The sequence below is a fragment of the Opisthorchis viverrini genome, assembly GCF_000715545.1.
Source record: "Opisthorchis viverrini unplaced genomic scaffold opera_v5_205, whole genome shotgun sequence".
In the NCBI taxonomy this organism is placed as follows: domain Eukaryota; kingdom Metazoa; phylum Platyhelminthes; class Trematoda; order Opisthorchiida; family Opisthorchiidae; genus Opisthorchis; species Opisthorchis viverrini.
The window spans coordinates 163,718-183,102 of NW_008751865.1; the positions used below are offsets into that span (position 1 = coordinate 163,718).

Consider the following 19,385-nt stretch of genomic DNA (forward strand, 5'->3'; position numbering starts at 1 on the left):
CAAATATCGTAGCGACTGAAACATGAGGCGGCCTGGTGCAGCACATTCAGTTGCCTGAGAACATCATAAACGAGAGATTCAGCTAGGTTCCAGGTGAGTCTCTCGGAAAACCAAATTAGTTTGCAAATGAGTGTATATTTGCTACACGTTACCTGTTTTTTTCTAATGGGTCATCTCCCTGCAGCTCGGAAGAACTAATATGTGTGTTTCCCACCCTCTCCTGAAGGATAGGTAACGTCAAACGACCCCAGTCCATCCGTAAGGCGTTGATCATCCATCCCCTTGGGCGTTTTGCCTAGTTGGGACGACAGGTCATCCCCAAATTGTTAGATCCCGACTTCTCGGTACATGTGCCCCTGACCGGAAGGTCCGTGGATCGAACCTGACCCCTGCCTCTCGACTTCCTCTGTTTAGGCTTGGGCAACCTGGCAGTATCCTGGCCCTCGTGCTTCCCTCGGGTGGCATGGCAGCTAGGCACCGAAAGGGTGCTACATCCAAACGATTTTTAGACTGTGTTTTCTACATAGCCGTGTATACACGTATTCGCTTGGGATGTGTAGCGAAACAGTGAAAATAATGGTAAGTGTTCAGCTGCAGTACCCCTTCGGTGCCTAGCTGACCAAAGCACGAGAATAGACGTCCAGCCAGGTCATCCAAGCCTAGACAGGAGCAGTCCAGAGGTAGAGCTCGGATTCGAGCCACGGATCTTCCGGTCACTAGGCTCGTGTCCTGTTTCAATGTCCCATTAGGCGAGTTTCATCTTGCTAAGAAAAAAGCCAAACTTTCAAGTCTCGGGATATACGAAACATGTGAAACGGCATGATGCATAATAAGAGGATGCGAAATGAACATAAGGACACTTCGCTGATCACAGACCTTGAACTGCAAAGAACATGGGCGATGTTCAAGATCCATTCATTGGTACCCATATGTCAGAAATTCAGTGAGTATCCCTCGCGTATAGTCCGAACTCGCGACATGGCTCACAGTTTGTCGGGGATCGCATGTAGATGGAGAGATTCTATTTGCTGGAAGCCAAAATGGCACCACAATGGCCAGTGATAAGCTGGCGATAACTTTTCAACTGATCTATTTCGATATAATTCTAACAGTTCAGCACAAAAACAGTCTGGCAAAGACAAGTCCGGAACACCAAGTAGTAAACCCAAGCAGATAACAGATTCATGGACGTTCGTCATTCGCGGTGTGGGCTTCAAACATATTGCCCAACTACCTTGAGGACCTCCACGCTTGACATCACAGCAGCATATAGTAGGAGAATTCCACCCAAAATAGTTGTGTTCAGCTGCGGAACATCTCTGACCTTGACCTCGTATGATCACGTGTTGATTGGCTCATCGAATGGCGACTTTTTAGCTAAAATTTCCACTCACCCGGTGAACTGTATCGTTCCTCAGAGCTACCTAGGTAACGGTGCTACTACTGATGGGGTGCACGCGAGTAGTATGTTTTCCCGTACATCCGCTTTGCGTCTATTGAAAAGTGGGATCTATTACGGGATTTTTGGAGTCACTTTGTAGCATTTGCTTGGATTTGAGCAACGGTCAGTGAATGTCCAGAAAAGGGTCACCCGGTGAACTGTATCGTTCCTCAGAGCTACCTAGGTAACGGTGCTACTACTGATGGGGTGCACGCGAGTAGTATGTTTTCCCGTACATCCACTTTGCGTCTATTGAAAAGTGGGATCTATTACGGGATTTTTGGAGTCACTTTGTAGCATTTGCTTGGATTTGAGCAATGGTCAGTGAATGTCCAGAAAAGGGCAGGAAGGCGCGTTCAAGTAGAAGATGGATATTCAGTTCTGTAAACAAGATGCATATGAGAGTTTTACACCCCTGTCCAATAGTCTGGAACTGTTCAGTTGGTGTTTCTCTAATAAACAACTCCGCAGCTAAGACCTTCCTCCTTTCACCCATAGAATACGTGATGTGGATCCCGTGACTGAAGGATGTCGAACTGAGAACTAATTGCACTGCTGATCAGTCACTCGTGGCCGAAAGGAGGTTATGGGTTCGAAACCTTCATGAGTCTGGTGGGGTGTGTGCTGTTCATTATTCCCTAAAGAGAAACTTTTTCGAAACTATGCGGTTTATGTTGATAGGAGGCCCATAAAATGGTCGCATAGGGGGTAGTCGGAAGTGAAACGCCGACCAGTTCACTGCCCCGAACGCGGAAACACTGAAATTTAAGTATAAAAAATACAGGATTATTTTTTTCCTTGGACCTAGTTGCTAGTGTCCTTTACTGCTTTTCACAGCCCCTTCCCCAACATTCTTGTCCATTTCAAGAAGTTTGAAGTGGCCACAATTTAGTGAACAACGGCGTTGGTGGAATTTGTTAACAGTTTGGAAAAATCTGAGCCGAAAAGGGCTGAACAACCCCCCCCCCCAAAAAAAAACAGGTCGCGCGCTGTACATACGGTTCACATAAGTCGAGGCGACTGTCACTGGGTCAGTCAGTTTGATCACGTGAAAGGCACTTGGTCCTGACAGACTGTCGCGTGCCCAAACTGACACGGTCATAAGCCCTCGTATCGAACAGACCAGAACGATCATTGCAGTGCACACGTTCTAAGGCCGCGTTTGGATTCGCTGAAATCGATTAATAAGCACACTTAGACGAAAAAAACTATGATGAGACCAACGATTTTTGAACGCGGTCGACACCGGTCGACGTAAGAGGTAAAATATTCGTGGCGAAGTTCACTCAGTGACAAAACGTCTAACACTTCGGCACAAACAAACCGAGACGATTAGTTTTTTTGGTTCCAGAAACAGGGCATCAACTTTTATTTTTTCGTGAATGTTGTTTTTTTAGTCGCGCAGTTGTTCACGTCAATCTCTGTCCTGTCCATTTTTTCAGTGTACAAATGTTTCGTCAGAACATCTTAAATATTTGCTACAGGAATACGGTTGAGGGCAGGTGTTGACGCCTCCCATGTCAAACCCTTACTCGTGTAAATTTGTACACAGCCAGAAGTACCAGAATTTGTAATTTAAGGAAAGCGAGCAAGTGATTTCCCGACAAACCACCAAGGTATTCTCTTAGCACCTCATCCTCTGAGCTTTGTTCAAGATGGGTAGCTGTGAACGAATGTCACAAGTGAACAGGCTAATTTAAATGATCACGTGATCATCTGATACTAGTTGATCCATCTTGCGTGACGTCATGAATTCTAGTCCGCTTCGTTGAAACAAATCTACTGAACACTAGTCTGTAAGAGCTACTGCACAGGCCTTACGCAACGAAGCCACGACTCATCGACCATTCAGCTTGATAGGTATCGTGGAAGTTTCTATTTCTACAAGGAACACCACATGACAGAGCCGCGTTCACACTTGTTTTGTTTCTTCAAAGGAACAAGATGAATAATACTATGCGATGCCTTGTTGGGCTGCAAAAGTTGCATCGAACCTTCGTGATTTCAAGGTCTTTCGTTCGGAAAAAATCACCTTTCCTACTGGGCTTGAAGCCCACATGTATGCACCATTTCACGGCAAAAGTCGGTAACAAGTGGTTTGTAAAGCGACATGCGGTTGATTTTTTCCTTTCCGATGGCCGTATAAACGTCAGCTTCCACAAGAATATAAAACACATAGATGAGGCGAAGTTAGCAGAACGTGTCTTCGGGGAGGGGGGGGCTGTATCTCAACATCAAGTGTATATCGTTCCTCGATCAGTCTCTCCGGACATGCTCCAAGAAAGAGTCACGTGACGACGGAGGACGATAAACAGATTGCCGTACGTCAATAGGCAAAAACTGCGTTTGTGAATATCCTACAGGAATGAACTCTCAAGTCTACAAGGAGACTTTATTGCCCCAGTGATTTCGGCCCACGTGACTAGTTGAGAGGAGTTTACTTTCCCCGGGACTTTTAACATCACCGGATCACGTTGTGTAATAGAAATCATGTATGGTTTCGCTTTACATCGAAAAAAAAACGCTAAATCATGTTTCGAGAAAGTTTGTTTGAAATGGAACTGAGATCATTATGAAGAATACTGTGACTCAAACAGGTCTTTACACAGAAGACAATGTACTTTTTCCACTTTGAAATATCTTTAGGGTACCAGCTAATATGTGCCTTACGTGATCATTCGTCAGCAAAAAAATCGAGGGTGCAAATACGGTAGTATTACCGGAATGGAGCCACGCGTGATATATGGCCGATCGATTCTTTCTGGTGGCACTTCTCTGATGTCATTGACAACCAAGTGTTCTTGTGGGGGTGTTTCATGGATTCTACTGCGTTCACATGTGGATATTCAAAGATCGCCACATCTGTTGGCAATCAAACTACTGCAATCACCCTCATCAGTTGTTTCATTCGCCGATCCATTTAGTCAGGCCGGGGAACTCCCATGATACTGAAAAAACACCGTATTAGCGAAATGCACTAATTTGCAAACCAGTCTGGTTATTGCGACAGACTCACCTAGAACCCAGTTGAATCCCTCGTTTGTGATGTTTCCAGGCAACTGCTGAATGTGCTGCACCAGGCCGTCTCATGTTTCAGCCGCTACGATATTCGAGATATCGTGATACATGTACATTCATAATTCACTACTCATAAGGTTGCTGAAAATTCTTCGACAGTCCACGACCGGTTTCGTCTTTCTTAGGGCCCATCAGGTGGGCACAGTCAACCTTGTTCTGGTTGCACGAAATTAGCGAAATGCACTCACTTGAGTAGTACATTGCGAACAAAGACCGTTGGCCACATACTACTGCAATAAGTGTGTGAGTAATAAGCATCTACATAGCCACTTAAGCGGGAATTCTAAATCTGTACGTATCCTTACTCAAGTCTGTTCAAGGTGCCATTCATCGAGTTACGTAAAAATGGGTACTTTCGAGTCTGTTTTCTGTTTTCGACCAAAAAGTAGGCGACTCAGTAGTATGATTCATTGTCAAATATTCAGATGCACTTCGAAGGTAGGTATGTCAGTTTGTTGTGGGTTGTCTATGTTCGTTTCGGGATTCATACGCATACTAATATTTGTAGACCTGTTATGAGTAATAGTTGTGGTCATGTGACGGATAGCTGAACCAGGCAAGTTAAGAACTACAGGTAAGCCTGGAAACTTGTAGACAGAGAGGCCTCAAGCGGAAGTGCAGTATTAAAGTTTGCCGGTCCAGGATCCAAAGGCTCATAAGATATTGATTATTCTCAAGACATTGCACTAAGCAGGCAAGTACAGTTAAACAAAACTCTGTAGTGGTCGAAGAAACGCACTAATCTGTACGACAGGTTAAGGGTGACGGTACATTCATGTGGGGATCCTATCGGAGACTCTTGTTTATGATATTCTTCAACTGAGTATGGTGCATGAATGCCGTCTCAAGTTTCATCTGGTACACTATTCAAAACACCGCAGTATGTTCCTGATGTAACGTGCTACTCATAAGGTCGCCGAAAAACCCTCGACAACACACATCTTCCAGGGTTCTCCCTCGCCTTATTTTCTACTTGAACCCAAGCCGCACGAAATTCGATACGTGCACTCATTTGCGTACCTAGTTGGATTGTTTCAAATAAATCACACCAATTTGTAATTTAAGGAAAGCGAGCAAGTGATTTCCCGACAAACCACCAAGGTATTCTCATAGCACCTCATCCTCTGAGCTTTGTTCAAGATGGGTAGCCATGAACGAATGTCACAAGTGAACAGGCTAATTTAAATGATCACGTGATCATCTGATACTAGTTGATCCATCTTGCGTGACGTCATGAATTCTAGTCCGCTTCGTTGAAACAAATCTACTGAACACTAGTCTGTAAGAGCTACTGCACAGGCCTTACGCAACGAAGCCACGACTCATCGACCATTCAGCTTGATAGGTATCGTGGAAGTTTCTATTTCTACAAGGAACACCACATGACAGAGCCGCGTTCACACTTGTTTTGTTTCTTCAAAGGAACAAGATGAATAATACTATGCGATGCCTTGTTGGGCTGCAAAAGTTGCATCGAACCTTCGTGATTTCAAGGTCTTTCGTTCGGAAAAAATCACCTTTCCTACTGGGCTTGAAGCCCACATGTATGCACCATTTCACGGCAAAAGTCGGTAACAAGTGGTTTGTAAAGCGACATGCGGTTGATTTTTTCCTTTCCGATGGCCGTATAAACGTCAGCTTCCACAAGAATATAAAACACATAGATGAGGCGAAGTTAGCAGAACGTGTCTTCGGGGAGGGGGGGGGCTGTATCTCAACATCAAGTGTATATCGTTCCTCGATCAGTCTCTCCGGACATGCTCCAAGAAAGAGTCACGTGACGACGGAGGACGATAAACAGATTGCCGTACGTCAATAGGCAAAAACTGCGTTTGTGAATATCCTACAGGAATGAACTCTCAAGTCTACAAGGAGACTTTATTGCCCCAGTGATTTCGGCCCACGTGACTAGTTGAGAGGAGTTTACTTTCCCCGGGACTTTTAACATCACCGGATCACGTTGTGTAATAGAAATCATGTATGGTTTCGCTTTACATCGAAAAAAAAACGCTAAATCATGTTTCGAGAAAGTTTGTTTGAAATGGAACTGAGATCATTATGAAGAATACTGTGACTCAAACGGGTCTTAACACAGAAGGCAATGTGCTTTTCCACTTTGAAATATCTTTAGGGTACCAACTAATATGTGCCTTACGTGATCATTCATCAGCAAAAAAATCGAGGGTGCAAATACGGTAGTATTACCGGAATGGAGCCACGCGTGATATATGGCCGATCGATTCTTTCTGGTGGCACTTCTCTGATGTCATTGACAACCAAGTGTTCTTGTGGGGGTGTTTCATGGATTCTACTGCGTTCACATGTGGATATTCAAAGATCGCCACATCTGTTGGCAATCAAACTACTGCAATCACCCTCATCAGTTGTTTCATTCGCCGATCCATTTAGTCAGGCCGGGGAACTCCCATGATACTGAAAAAACACCGTATTAGCGAAATGCACTCATTTGCAAACCAGTTTGGTTATTGCGACAGTCTCACCTAGAACCCAGTTGAATCCCTCGTTTGTGATGTTTCCAGGCAACTGCTGAATGTGCTGCACCAGGCCGTCTCATGTTTCAGCCGCTACGATATTCGAGATATCGTGATACATGTACATTCATAATTCACTACTCATAAGGTTGCTGAAAATTCTTCGACAGTCCACGACCGGTTTCGTCTTTCTTAGGGCCCATCAGGTGGGCACAGTCAACCTTGTTCTGGTTGCACGAAATTAGCGAAATGCACTCACTTGAGTAGTACATTGCGAACAAAGACCGTTGGCCACATACTACTGCAATAAGTGTGTGAGTAATAAGCATCTACATAGCCACTTAAGCGGGAATTCTAAATCTGTACGTATCCTTACTCAAGTCTGTTCAAGGTGCCATTCATCGAGTTACGTAAAAATGGGTACTTTCGAGTCTGTTTTCTGTTTTCGACCAAAAAGTAGGCGACTCAGTAGTATGATTCATTGTCAAATATTCAGATGCAATTCGAAGGTAGGTATGTCAGTTTTCTGTGGGTTGTCTATGCTCGTTTCGGGATTCATACGCATACTAATATTTGTAGACCTGTTATGAGTAATAGTTGTGGTCATGTGACGGATAGCTGAACCAGGCAAGTTAAGAACTACAGGTAAGCCTGGAAACTTGTAGACAGAGAGGCCTCAAGCGGAAGTGCAGTATTAAAGTTTGCCGGTCCAGGATCCAAAGGCTCATAAGATATTGATTATTCTCAAGACATTGCACTAAGCAGGCAAGTACAGTTAAACAAAACTCTGTAGTGGTCGAAGAAACGCACTAATCTGTACGACAGGTTAAGGGTGACGGTACATTCATGTGGGGATCCTATCGGAGACTCTTGTTTATGATATTCTTCAACTGAGTATGGTGCATGAATGCCGTCTCAAGTTTCATCTGGTACACTATTCAAAACACCGCAGTATGTTCCTGATGTAACGTGCTACTCATAAGGTCGCCGAAAAACCCTCGACAACACACATCTTCCAGGGTTCTCCCTCGCCTTATTTTCTACTTGAACCCAAGCCGCACGAAATTCGATACGTGCACTCATTTGCGTACCTAGTTGGATTGTTTCAAATAAATCACACCTGAATCTGTCGCTTGTGATGTTCTCCACATGACTGGGCCTTCTTCAAGAAGACATACTCGAATATTGTCCCAGAAGAAATATAAGGCATCCTTGACAGCCCACGACCGGTTTCGCTCTTCTTGGGGCTCATCAGATAGGCGTAGTCCCCGCGTTTCCGCCAATCTTATATTCTACTTGAACATAAGGTTGATGGGAACTCGGGGACTGCGCCTACCTGATGAGCCCCAAGAAGGGCGAAACTGGTCGTGGGCTGTCGAAGAGTTTTCAGCAAACTTGTGAGTAGTTTCCCTTATGAAAATATACTGCGATATCTCGAATATCGTACCAACTGAATCATGAGGCGGCCCGTGTGCAGCACATTCAGTTGTAGAACAACATAAACGAGAGATTCAGTTGAGTCTCTCGTGAGAACCAAGTTGATTTGCAAATGAGTGTATTTCTTGAAAACAGCGCAATTTGGGTTCAAGTAGAACATAAGCTTGATGGAAACTCAGGAACTGCGCCTACCTGATGAGCCCAAAGTGGAAGGGCGTAACCGGTCGTGGGCTGTCCAATAGTTTTCAGCAAACTTGTGAGTACTTTCCTTCATGAAAATATAAGGCATCTTTTGAAGATTCAGTCGGTATTTAGCTCAGTCTCACGTTGAAACCAACTTGTCAAGTAACTAAATGCATTTGGCAACCTTCGTGTAATTTGGAATCAAACGGAACAAAAACTCAGAGAGTGCATCAAGTTGATGAGCCAAAGAAAGGTGGAACTCGTATTGGACAGTCGTTCAGTTTTCAGCAACTTACCAGTAGTATGTCTTGCCAATAAAGAAGTTGGAAAGCATTCATTTGGGTTGTTGGAGAATGAAAATGCTTCAAAATAAGGCAAGAGTTAGGCATCCACCGGTGTCCCTAAACTCAACAGGAATGCAGGCATATTCTGACGCTGACATGGACAAAGGTGTTCATTATCCCTTCACTTCATCTAAAAATATCTCCAATACTCCAGGAAGTGTACTGCGATCAGGCGACAGATTTCATTGATTGAAAGAAAACCTTGATTTATGGATTGGACATCTCAAATAAAGCCATCTGGTTGCCGTTCACTTTTTTCGCCGGTGCGCACAACAGAACGAGATCTTACAACATGGGAAGAGGACTTATTTAGATGACCAGAATGAATTAAACAACTGAGGAAGTCGAAAAAGTTGACTTAGACAAAATCAATCAATATTTTGAAGAGTTCTCTCATCGACACACATTTGTATCGTGTTCAGTTACACAAGATGCCAGCCGGTCCAAAATGGATCTGGCTACGGACTCAGCGAAGTCACGCCTTGATTGGTCAGAATACAAGCCAATCAGGGTCGAGAGTTTTCGGGTCAGCACCTGTGGCCCCAACAGGAAGACTAGCTCAATCTTGTGAATTTGGTGTTGGTCCTACAAGTATGACTGTTAAATTTTCAATATGATTTCATAAAAGGCTATCTTAAGCTACCGTGCTTTCGGTTGTAGCATAGTGTGCGGAACCAACACAACAGCGGCAATACCGTTTGCAAGACACAACATAAAAATACAAGCTATAATTCTTCCTAAAGAAGTGAGGTAGCGAACACCCACAGAATACAAGACTACTGATGGGAACATTGCATTATTGGGCGTGTTAATTACAAGTTTACTACCTTATCGCAATAGGGAGAGGGGTTACGTCAGAGAGTTCTCAATCGATTGATTTGATGGCAACTTCAAAAGATGGCACCATCTGAAAACAGTGGGAAAGAGAAAGCCACATGGGCTTGGTCAACAAGAAAGGCGCATTCAGCGGTTACAAGCCATTGAACGCGGAAATGAAAAACCGACTTGAATAAAATCCGCAAAACTCTGTGTTCAAGGACATAGTACCGAACATCCCTCACTGTCGTCTGAATGTTCGACAATAAACAAACATGTTTGAATAGACCAATCAATAGTTGCCAAATTGACTACCGTTTGACCGCAGGGGCGGCAGGTTTCATCAATAGTGTCGGGGAAACTTGGCTGTTGTACGAAAGGAACCTTTTTTTGTAGATAATGGTCTTTCTTGTGACTATCGATTTACGGGGCTCACTCCGATTCCAATGAGTTCGAAATAGCCGCTTGTTATACACAGTTATTAGGGTCTCAAATCAATATTCAGGCCAAAGGAATTGCGCGTGTAAATTTACACTACTGAATACGAATGGACAAGTTGAATCCACGTGTAAGGTAACCACTATCAATTGAGTGCTTCTTGCATTGGTTCGCGACTCATGTTTGGATATCCCTAAGATCCTACGTCAGAGTAACATTACGTTTATAGCATATTTATAGCATAATTGCGATACCAAAGGTGGTGCCTCTTTAACTGAAAGGTGTCTAACACGTAAAGGACTGAATTCCATCTCATGGTTGTCTGTACCATTGACTGACTGTCGACTTTTCCTGTCTAGTCCTGGACACCCTCGCAGTATTCCAGCCCTTGAGCCTCCACCAAGTGGCATGGCAGCTAGGCACCGAAACGGCAGAAAAATTTTTAAAAAATTTTCTTCAAACGGGCCAGAATTACTTACCTGTTTGACTAAACCGGTATACAAAAGGAGGGGCTAAACTTCGCGATAAAAGCCTGGAAAGAGATACGACATTGTGTGTAGCCCCATACGTAAAAGCAGAAAGTACCTGTTGTGAAAGTCTGTTGACTGAATTGATGAATCTGTTCACACTAGGTCTGATGTGGACTGAGCAACAAGCCGAGGTGCCTCAAGTTCCTCAGTGTCAATCGGGAATGTGTACAACAGTGGTTCGAAAAGAACCCTGAGTATTCGTAATGCACTACTCATAAGGTTGCTGAAAATTCGTCGACAGCCCACGATCAGTTTTGCCCTTCTTGGGGCTCACCGGGTAGGCGCAGTCCTCGAGTTTACCGCAACCTTGTATTCTACCGAAACCGATCGAAACAGGTCGTGGGCTGTCGACGAATTTTCAGCAACCCTATGAGTAGGGCATTATGAATATCGTGGCGACTGAAACATGAGGCAGCCTGGTACAGCACATTCAGCAGTTGCCTGAAAACAGCACAAACCAGAGATTCAGCTGGGTTCCAGGTGAGTCTCTGGAAAAACCAAATTAGTTTGCAAATGAGTGTATTCTGCTAACCCTTTTTAGTATTCAGTAGTATGTTTAAGTACGTCTCGCCAATTCCAAGATAATGTGGCTGCCTTGCCTGTCCAAATAGTGACTCACAGTCGCCGCTGGGCTGCTTTATTAGAGAGTATAACTGAGATCCATGAAACTCTGTTTCTTGTTCAAATGGCTGCTGTATAAAACTGCTTTATCGACAGTCAGTCATTGGGTCCAGCTAGTCATCTTGCCAGAAAGATGAACACACCTTGTCACGAGAATCTGCAAGGCCACCATGTTCTTAAGCTGAGAGAATGTACTTAATCTCTGCTTATTTCTTCAAAAGCTAGAAAAACAGCTCCAACGGAAGTCAATGGCCCTTTATCAATTTCTGACAATATTGTAAATTTCTTGGGAGTTCCTTTTAACGTTATTCAACGTTCTTCAAATATCCTGGTGCTTGACGTGACGCAGCGATTCCTCGTGAAAAGGCCTGTGTGTTACTGAGTCGGTTGGCTCGCATTCGACTTCAGCAGATTAGAATGTCTACATCCTCACCAAGTAGCAAACTGCCGACTGTCTAACACGAATGAATAGATGGCGGCACCTTTCTTTCAACCTAAACCACTTAGACAGCAACATGGTCCAATGTAAACTTGTAGACAGAGAGGCCTCAAGCGGAAGTGCAGTATTAAAGTTTGCCGGTCCAGGATCCAAAGGCTCATAAGATATTGATTATTCTCAAGACATTGCACTAAGCAGGCAAGTACAGTTAAACAAAACTCTGTAGTGGTCGAAGAAACGCACTAATCTGTACGACAGGTTAAGGGTGACGGTACATTCATGTGGGGATCCTATCGGAGACTCTTGTTTATGATATTCTTCAACTGAGTATGGTGCATGAATGCCGTCTCAAGTTTCATCTGGTACACTATTCAAAACACCGCAGTATGTTCCTGATGTAACGGAATCATCGTCATCATCATCGTCATCATCATCATCATAACGTCAGTGTTCCACACTGATACTCCGCTACCGTACAAGCTAAGCAAGGATCATTCCGCCCGGTGACTGAGGACGATATCAACCCCTGCGCATCTTACCACGGCAGTCTCGAGATCGCCAGAGTTGCGTAGCCGGAAACGGGTGGAGTGTGAGGCGGTGGTTGGCTCAATCACTGTGCTTGCGTTCTTGTATCTAAGACACAACACACATCAATGCCAAGCGAGTCCAGTATGAGAACAAGGGCAACAACAAGGGCTTCAGTAGTAGCCTATTTTCACCTACCCGCCGTGCTGTATGCGGCGAGTAAGGCGACCCGACCGATAGTACCTCGCGACGGCCGATGTGGCAGTTTATGATCGGACGTGGGTTGGGATGCCGCTAGGACGCCTACACCTCAACCAATGCATTTAGCGCAAAAGCCCGACCACCAGGTAGCGGTGTTTGCCTAGAAATGCGAGTGCAATACCATTTTTACAGAACACGTGGCCAAATATGTTCAAATCCCCAACCTAGGGGGCCAAGAGACTGTGTTCGTCAGACCTCTAACCATTGACCAGCCTGGTATGAGAGACTCTGTGAGTGTCTTGCGGAAACACCCAATATAGCTCAATGGATCACTAAGATACACAAACTGTCGCACCACAGTAAGGTCCTTCTCTTCGTGACAAAGGTCCAGTGTATGCCACGCCTGAACCAGTGGTTACTCTGATTAAATGAGTGACACTTTTATGATCGTTTGTCACTTGGTAGATAGCAGACTGACAGTCGCCGATGAACATCGTTCCTAGAAGGGACGAATAGGCGAATCCTAAAAAATCGATAAAAGAAGCTGAACTGATCAATAAAAACTAAACTTCAACCAGTGGACGTCTGGGTATATTAGCGAAGAACTCGTTTCAGCAACAGAGCGAAAACTCGGGGCATAGACTACTCTGAAGAAGGATCGCTTCCGAGGGGCGTCAGGAAGCGAGATATCCGCCAGTGGATGGAGTCGAACTTAGGGACTATCACCAAAAGAAAGGCCACACCCAGTATTTTAAATCTGTCTCTATAAATATTCTAATCGATATCTAGCAGCACTTGAGACATCAGAAAATTTTTGCTTTTTCAGAGATATACTGACCTGATTTATGCGAAAATTAAAGAAACCTGTTGGACTGCGTACAGCTGTCAGTGTATTTGAAGTAGAACCGAAGACAGAGGAAAAATCAATACCGTATTTTGAGTAACGATCAGAGCAACAAGTACACCAGGAACATACGAAATGGATCGATACTGCAAATTGGTCGATGGAAGTGGGCAATGTCAACTGGCGCTACCTAAGGTCTGTGGCCATCACTTAGTGTGCTCACCTTGTGCCTGCTTATCGCATCGAAAGCACCAATGTACACCTGATGCTTGGAATGCTACTGGCCTGAACGATACTCACACTCAAGCAGAGCTAGCTGCGGTTATGCCTGCTGTTCTCCGATTATGTAAACATAGTTTTACAGCCTGCAGTGACACTAACTAAGGAGCCTCTCCTCTCCTTTAGTCACGGTTTGGTCCGAAATGCTCCTAGAAGGGTCCGGAAAGTCCTTTTCGCGCCGATATTTATGCTCCACAGTGATATTGTCATCGCGGATCTGAACGCAGTCGTAGCCTATGAAAGTCGGACGTCTTTGTTAACAGTACCACGACAAAGAAGGTATGTTGCACTGATGCCCGACAAAGATGGTCATAGTCCGTTTTTACAGACAAGAGTTCTACAGCTCCGGCAAACCTTCCAAGGAGCATTTCTCAGGTTTTCTGGTGGATAGAAGGCAAGAGTGTTTCGGAGTAATACACTACTCATAAGGTTGCTGAAAACACCTTGACAACCCACGACCAGTTTCGCCCTTCCAATTTGGGCTCATCAGGTGGGCGCACAGTCCCTGAGTTCCCTTCAACCTTATGTTCAGCTTGAAACCAGATTACACGAGCTTAGCGAAATACACTCATTTGCAAACAAATTTCGTCTTGCGAGAGACTCACCTGGAACACAGCTGAATCGCTCGTTTGTGATGTATCCAGACAACTGCTGAATGTGCTACACCAGGCCGCCTCGTGTTTCAGTCGCTACGATATTCGGGACATCGCGACACATGTATATTCGTAATATACTACTCATAAGGTTGCTGAAAACCCCTTGACAACCCACGACCGGCTTCGCCCTTCCACTTTGGGCTCATCAGGTAGGCGCCCACTCCCCAAGATTCCGTCAACCTTATGTTCTACTGGAAACATCAAAACCGAGAGGTTCAGCTGGGTTCCAGATGAGTCCCTCACAAACGCCAAATTAGTTTGCAAATGAGTGCATTTCGCTAATGCTTCAGCGTACCTTATGTTAGTATTCAAAAACTTGATAATCGATGGAGTTACGTACATCAATATCGGATAAAGTTGGGTGTATGTTTGACACATATGCAGCTAAGGATTATTAGAATCTTACATATTTTAACGAACTGGAAGTTAGCAGAAATCCGCTTTCAGAGAAGTACAACGCAGCTAATGGTTGGTTCCATCTAGTGTTGTTTGCTTTCTGACCTCATAAAAGTGAAACCAATGTTCGATAAATCGAAGTAGAATTCAAGTGGATGTTTTTGGACAGAATACCGACCTTTCTTGAGGGACACACTTCCCCATCCTCACCTGTGATTAAAGCGCGAATTTACTGACCGGAAGGTCGGGGGTTCGAACCCGACCTCCGTCCGTCTACTTTTCCTGTCTAGGCTTGGGCAACCTGGCAGTATCCCGACCCTCTTACTTCCTTCGGGTGGCATGGCATCTAGGCAACGAATGGTTGTTACAGCTGAACGATTTTTCTTACGAGCATTTAGTTTAATTGATCGCTTCACAGAGAGGCGCGATAGGTGAGGTAAACTTCAGGAAACCCAGTGCAAACGGTCTACGCTAACAGGTGGAAATTGCCATGGTTGCGTCTCCATGCAATTTTGTGTTCAATCGGTTACTCAGAATTCAGTTTGGTGTAGAATAACCCCTAGTTTTTCAACCAAGTTGAGGGGCTGTCTTACCAAGATGTCCAGTTCAAGCCAGGTATCGAAGGGCAGCCATCCTAATTTGAAAGGAAGCGCACTGGGGGTCGCCAGCCAAGAACAAACATGTGGACTGATTAGGAAACTTAACACCGTCAATATCCTAAACAGGTTCACGTTGGCCTAGCAGCACAAATAGTCTTTTTTAAGCCTAAACCGTAACAGCATCGATCGGATTTCAGCTGATCACTTCGTAGCAATGCCAATTCTGACTTCACTAAACTCACCATCTAGTGTACTTGGGAAGGTTGTAGGGACAGTGCACTTTTCGGCAGCATATTATTGGAATGGAGGTCAAACCAGAGGACTAATCGAAATCGAGAACTGACCGATCCAGACGGGAAGTGGGAGAAGGAGACTTGTCGCATAGGGGAGCTGTTTAAAGTCACGTGACGTGTATGCCCAATACCCACAATAAGCTAACATAACGGCTGTAATTTTCGGGAATTCTTAGGCAACATTCTCCTTCAGCCAGGTGAACCTCAAGAGGTAGTCTAATCGATACCGCATGTTCGAATACCTCCAATCAGACGTGGTCAGTCTCTCTGTGGTGATCTTTTTTGGCAAGACAAGTTTGGCGGCCAAGTTTGACCGATCGGAAGGTTCCTGGTTCGAATCCAGCTCCGGGAAACTGACTGCTCCTGTCTAGGCTTGCGCAACCAACCCTCGTACGTCATTCCCGTGGCATGCTAGCTACTAGGTGTTACAGTCAAACGATTCATTTATTTACTATTTAGATCGTTTTACGTATGACCTCCCAAGAGTAGAGCACAAGCTAGAATTATATTTTTTTTATGAAAAAATAAAGTCGCAATGACCATGCCTCTGAAACTTGAAAAGGTTGTTCATCTTTTTTCCCCCGTCCGACAATAATTCATCCTAACCCAAGCTGTCGCGAATAGTGGGACAGTTATCCAACTGTTTCTGTTTTTAAAACACTAAGGCTCAGGGTTTGTCGTTCGACCACCCTAGTCTAGCGCCATTATGATCAGATAAACCAACTCCGCTCTTGGCAGATCTTTGGGTCTTATACGCCAAGCAAATCTGCGCTTATCTGAATGCATGTCTGTGGGGCAGGGGGGGGGGCAGAGCCGGGGCATGGGACAAACTGTATTGCATCTCAGAGTGACCTTTTACGAGAAATGCCGTTGGAGCCAACAGTTCGACCTTTTTTTCAAACATGTGCTACATGTTTTCTGGGGCCGAGTGATTTGCTCCAACAGGTGTGACTGGCGACTTACCGGTTCTTTTTGGTAGTGGGTGGTTACGTGCTGTGCTGTGCTATGCTGTGCTGCAGATCCCGTCGCGTGCATACACGCCGGACGAAACACGAAAGCCGTGTTTTATGGGCGTTCAGCTGTTCATGTGAGGTCGTGGAGAATGAAGGCCAGAATTGCGATTAACCGTACAATACAGAGAGAGAGAAAGAGGATAGTGCTGACTCAGGTAAGCCTAGTATTGAATTGTACTAACCCACTGGATTTGGTGTGTGTGTGTGTGTGTGTGTGTGTAGAAACAAGGTTACGACAGTTTTGGTGGTCTCATTCGTCATCAAACCCTGTTTTGCTTTGCATTAGGTCAACGCTACACTTATCTGATCAGAAAAGCTTTTTTCTACAACCGGGAATTACTTCCTCAAACTTTTGAAATGCAAGCCCCCCCGCGCCCCCAATTCTTAATTACGTTTCCCCCTTGGCGCAGACAGAAAGGAGAAGCGTCTTGGTTCTCGAAATGGTCTAATCAATTTCTCAAGAGAAGATACAAGGGTAAGAATGTCAGATTTTCCAGCTAGAATTCAGGTTAAATGGTTGACGTCCTCAGTAGAACACCGACGTATTGTTTTTGATATAACTTTATTCGGATAGGACAAAAAACCAAGCCATGGTACAGTTGGTAGAAACATATTTTAGTCACAACACAGGTTAAACTGTCATGGGGTCGGAACACGAGATGAAACAACAGTATTGACTGAGGTTCACAAAATTACGGCCCCTTTTTTGTACTTTTCGCGATACCTGTGATAGCCTAAGATATCTGGCGCAGTTCAAGTTAGCTCAGTAGTTAAGGCGTGAAATTACTGATCAGAAGGTCGCTGACTCGAGTCCAAACCCGGCATCTTGACTGCTCCTGTCTGGGCTTGGGCGACCTGGCAGAATCTAAGCCCTCGTGCTTCCTTCGGGTCACATGGTAACTCAGCGCCGAAAGGGGGCTACAACTGAAAAGTACACGAATGAGTAAGACGTGGAAACAACTTTGCTTGCAACGGTGTGCAACGCGATGCTTACCAACCCCCCACGATGGCCACGTGACATTTATCTTCAGAACCTGTTTGGGTGGCACCACATATGAGGGAAAGTTTACAACCAAACGGTCAAATTTAACGAAAAGAACACCGATCAGGTATGGTTTGTTTTTCAAGGTAAACTTTCTAGACTAGGGGGGGACTGGCGCTAATCGGGTATATGTGATGCACATCTGGATTCATCAAAAACGAAAGATTCAACCAGGTTCCAGGCGAGTCTTCCACAAAACCAAATCGATTCGCAAATGAATGTATTTGGAGATAGACACTCGTTTGAAAAATCACGATGGTGTTGCAAACAAAACCCAATGAAATCTTTCGTTTCGATTATTCCTCAACTGAATGGGCAGTATAAAGGTGGCATCCTATTCACGTCCCGTATGCTACAAAAGAGAGATTCAACACAAAATGAATTTTTAAGTTCACCTGGTGTTCCGATACGTAACAGAGTGGATTAGAAGTCTGGGATTAAGTCCACTTAATGGGGCATACAAACAGCAGCGCGGCTAATGAGTTGTTCAGAGTTTTCACTGACCTTTTGAGTAATATATGGATAGATTTCTCAACGATATACAAGGCGCGATTTTTCTCTTTGTTCGGTTGTGACATACATGTCATACCCGAGAGTTTTACGGAGTCTGCCGTTAGTTCCACCTCAGTTTCAAAATTCAAACCACACAGGGCTGTTTGACGGACTGGGTTCTGTTAAAAACAATCCTCTGTCAAACCGTTTTTTATTGCAGGTCTTTTTTTTGAGGGGTTGTGACTCAGCTATCTGATCGATGGCCCTGTGCGATGATTACTCAAGTGGTCAGCCGTATAGCATGGTCTGATGCGATCGACGTGTCACGTGACGACATGTCATGTGATGTCCAGGCAGCATTTCAGACGTTAGCGTTGATCGATAGCTGCAATAAAGGCAAAATCACGATAATGGCTTTCCAGGTATTTCTCACTGGGCAATATCTTTCCAACCATGTTGGCAAATGAAAGGAAACGGAAGACAAATATTATTGCCGCATTACTGTGTCACCTCACATGCGTTTTTATTCTCAGGAATTTGGAAACTTGCTTCGACACAAACCGAGAAGTTCACGAGTTTTTCTATACTGCAGTCTGCATGCATACCTGTCTTCACCTTCACATGAGTAGAAAAAAAAACGGAATTCCATTTCTGTTTCATAATTAATCCCATGGGTGCAGACAACCATCAGACACCTGTGTAATTTGTCAGGCCTCTTTGTTCCATTGTTCTTCCAGGCTATTCGCGCAGTGATGGCACGTGACAGGGTAGGGGATAGGTCATAATGGTTCATTTCATTTTTTCCGTTGTCGAAGGCATGGAAACCAGAAGGGAGGAAGGAGGACAAAATGGGTAAAAGTGTGTATGAGCCGAGGAGGTTTTCAAATTAGCTCGTAGAATTGCTATTCATTGCAAAATACAACATAATGGTGCAGACCCCTCAAAACCGGTCTGTTTACTGTTCGTTGCTGCTATGGGAACCAGGTCCAGAATTATGGTCTTCCAGGAATTCAATTTAGTTTCAACTCCAATTTTGTGCAGAACAACGCTAGAATTTCTATCAATAGAGTGACAGGGATATTGAAAAAAGCGGCAATGTAGAATGGGCTCGGTGGCTGTGATAGTACTGCACCATGAATGAAACGTCCCTTCAGAGAAGTACCTGTTGATTTTACTACTGTTCCGATACTTTACTGCTGCATCAATATCATGTCAACATTGATCTT

The 19,385-nt window shown here is 44.5% G+C and overlaps 2 protein-coding genes across 2 annotated transcripts in view; one reads left to right on the forward strand and one right to left on the reverse strand.

The window, feature by feature from the left end:
* Positions 1 to 19,385, reverse strand: part of T265_08236 (hypothetical protein) — a gene marked incomplete at both ends in the record, with an annotated part of 101,496 nt that overhangs the window by 46,507 nt on the left and 35,604 nt on the right. The window lies entirely within an intron of this gene.
* On the forward strand, positions 4,568 to 11,132 carry T265_08237 (hypothetical protein; the record flags this gene model as incomplete). Its single annotated transcript, XM_009173984.1, has 3 exons — positions 4,568 to 4,654; positions 7,060 to 7,132; positions 10,909 to 11,132. 3 exons carry the CDS (start codon positions 4,568 to 4,570, stop codon positions 11,130 to 11,132), a joined length of 384 nt encoding a protein of 127 aa, XP_009172248.1.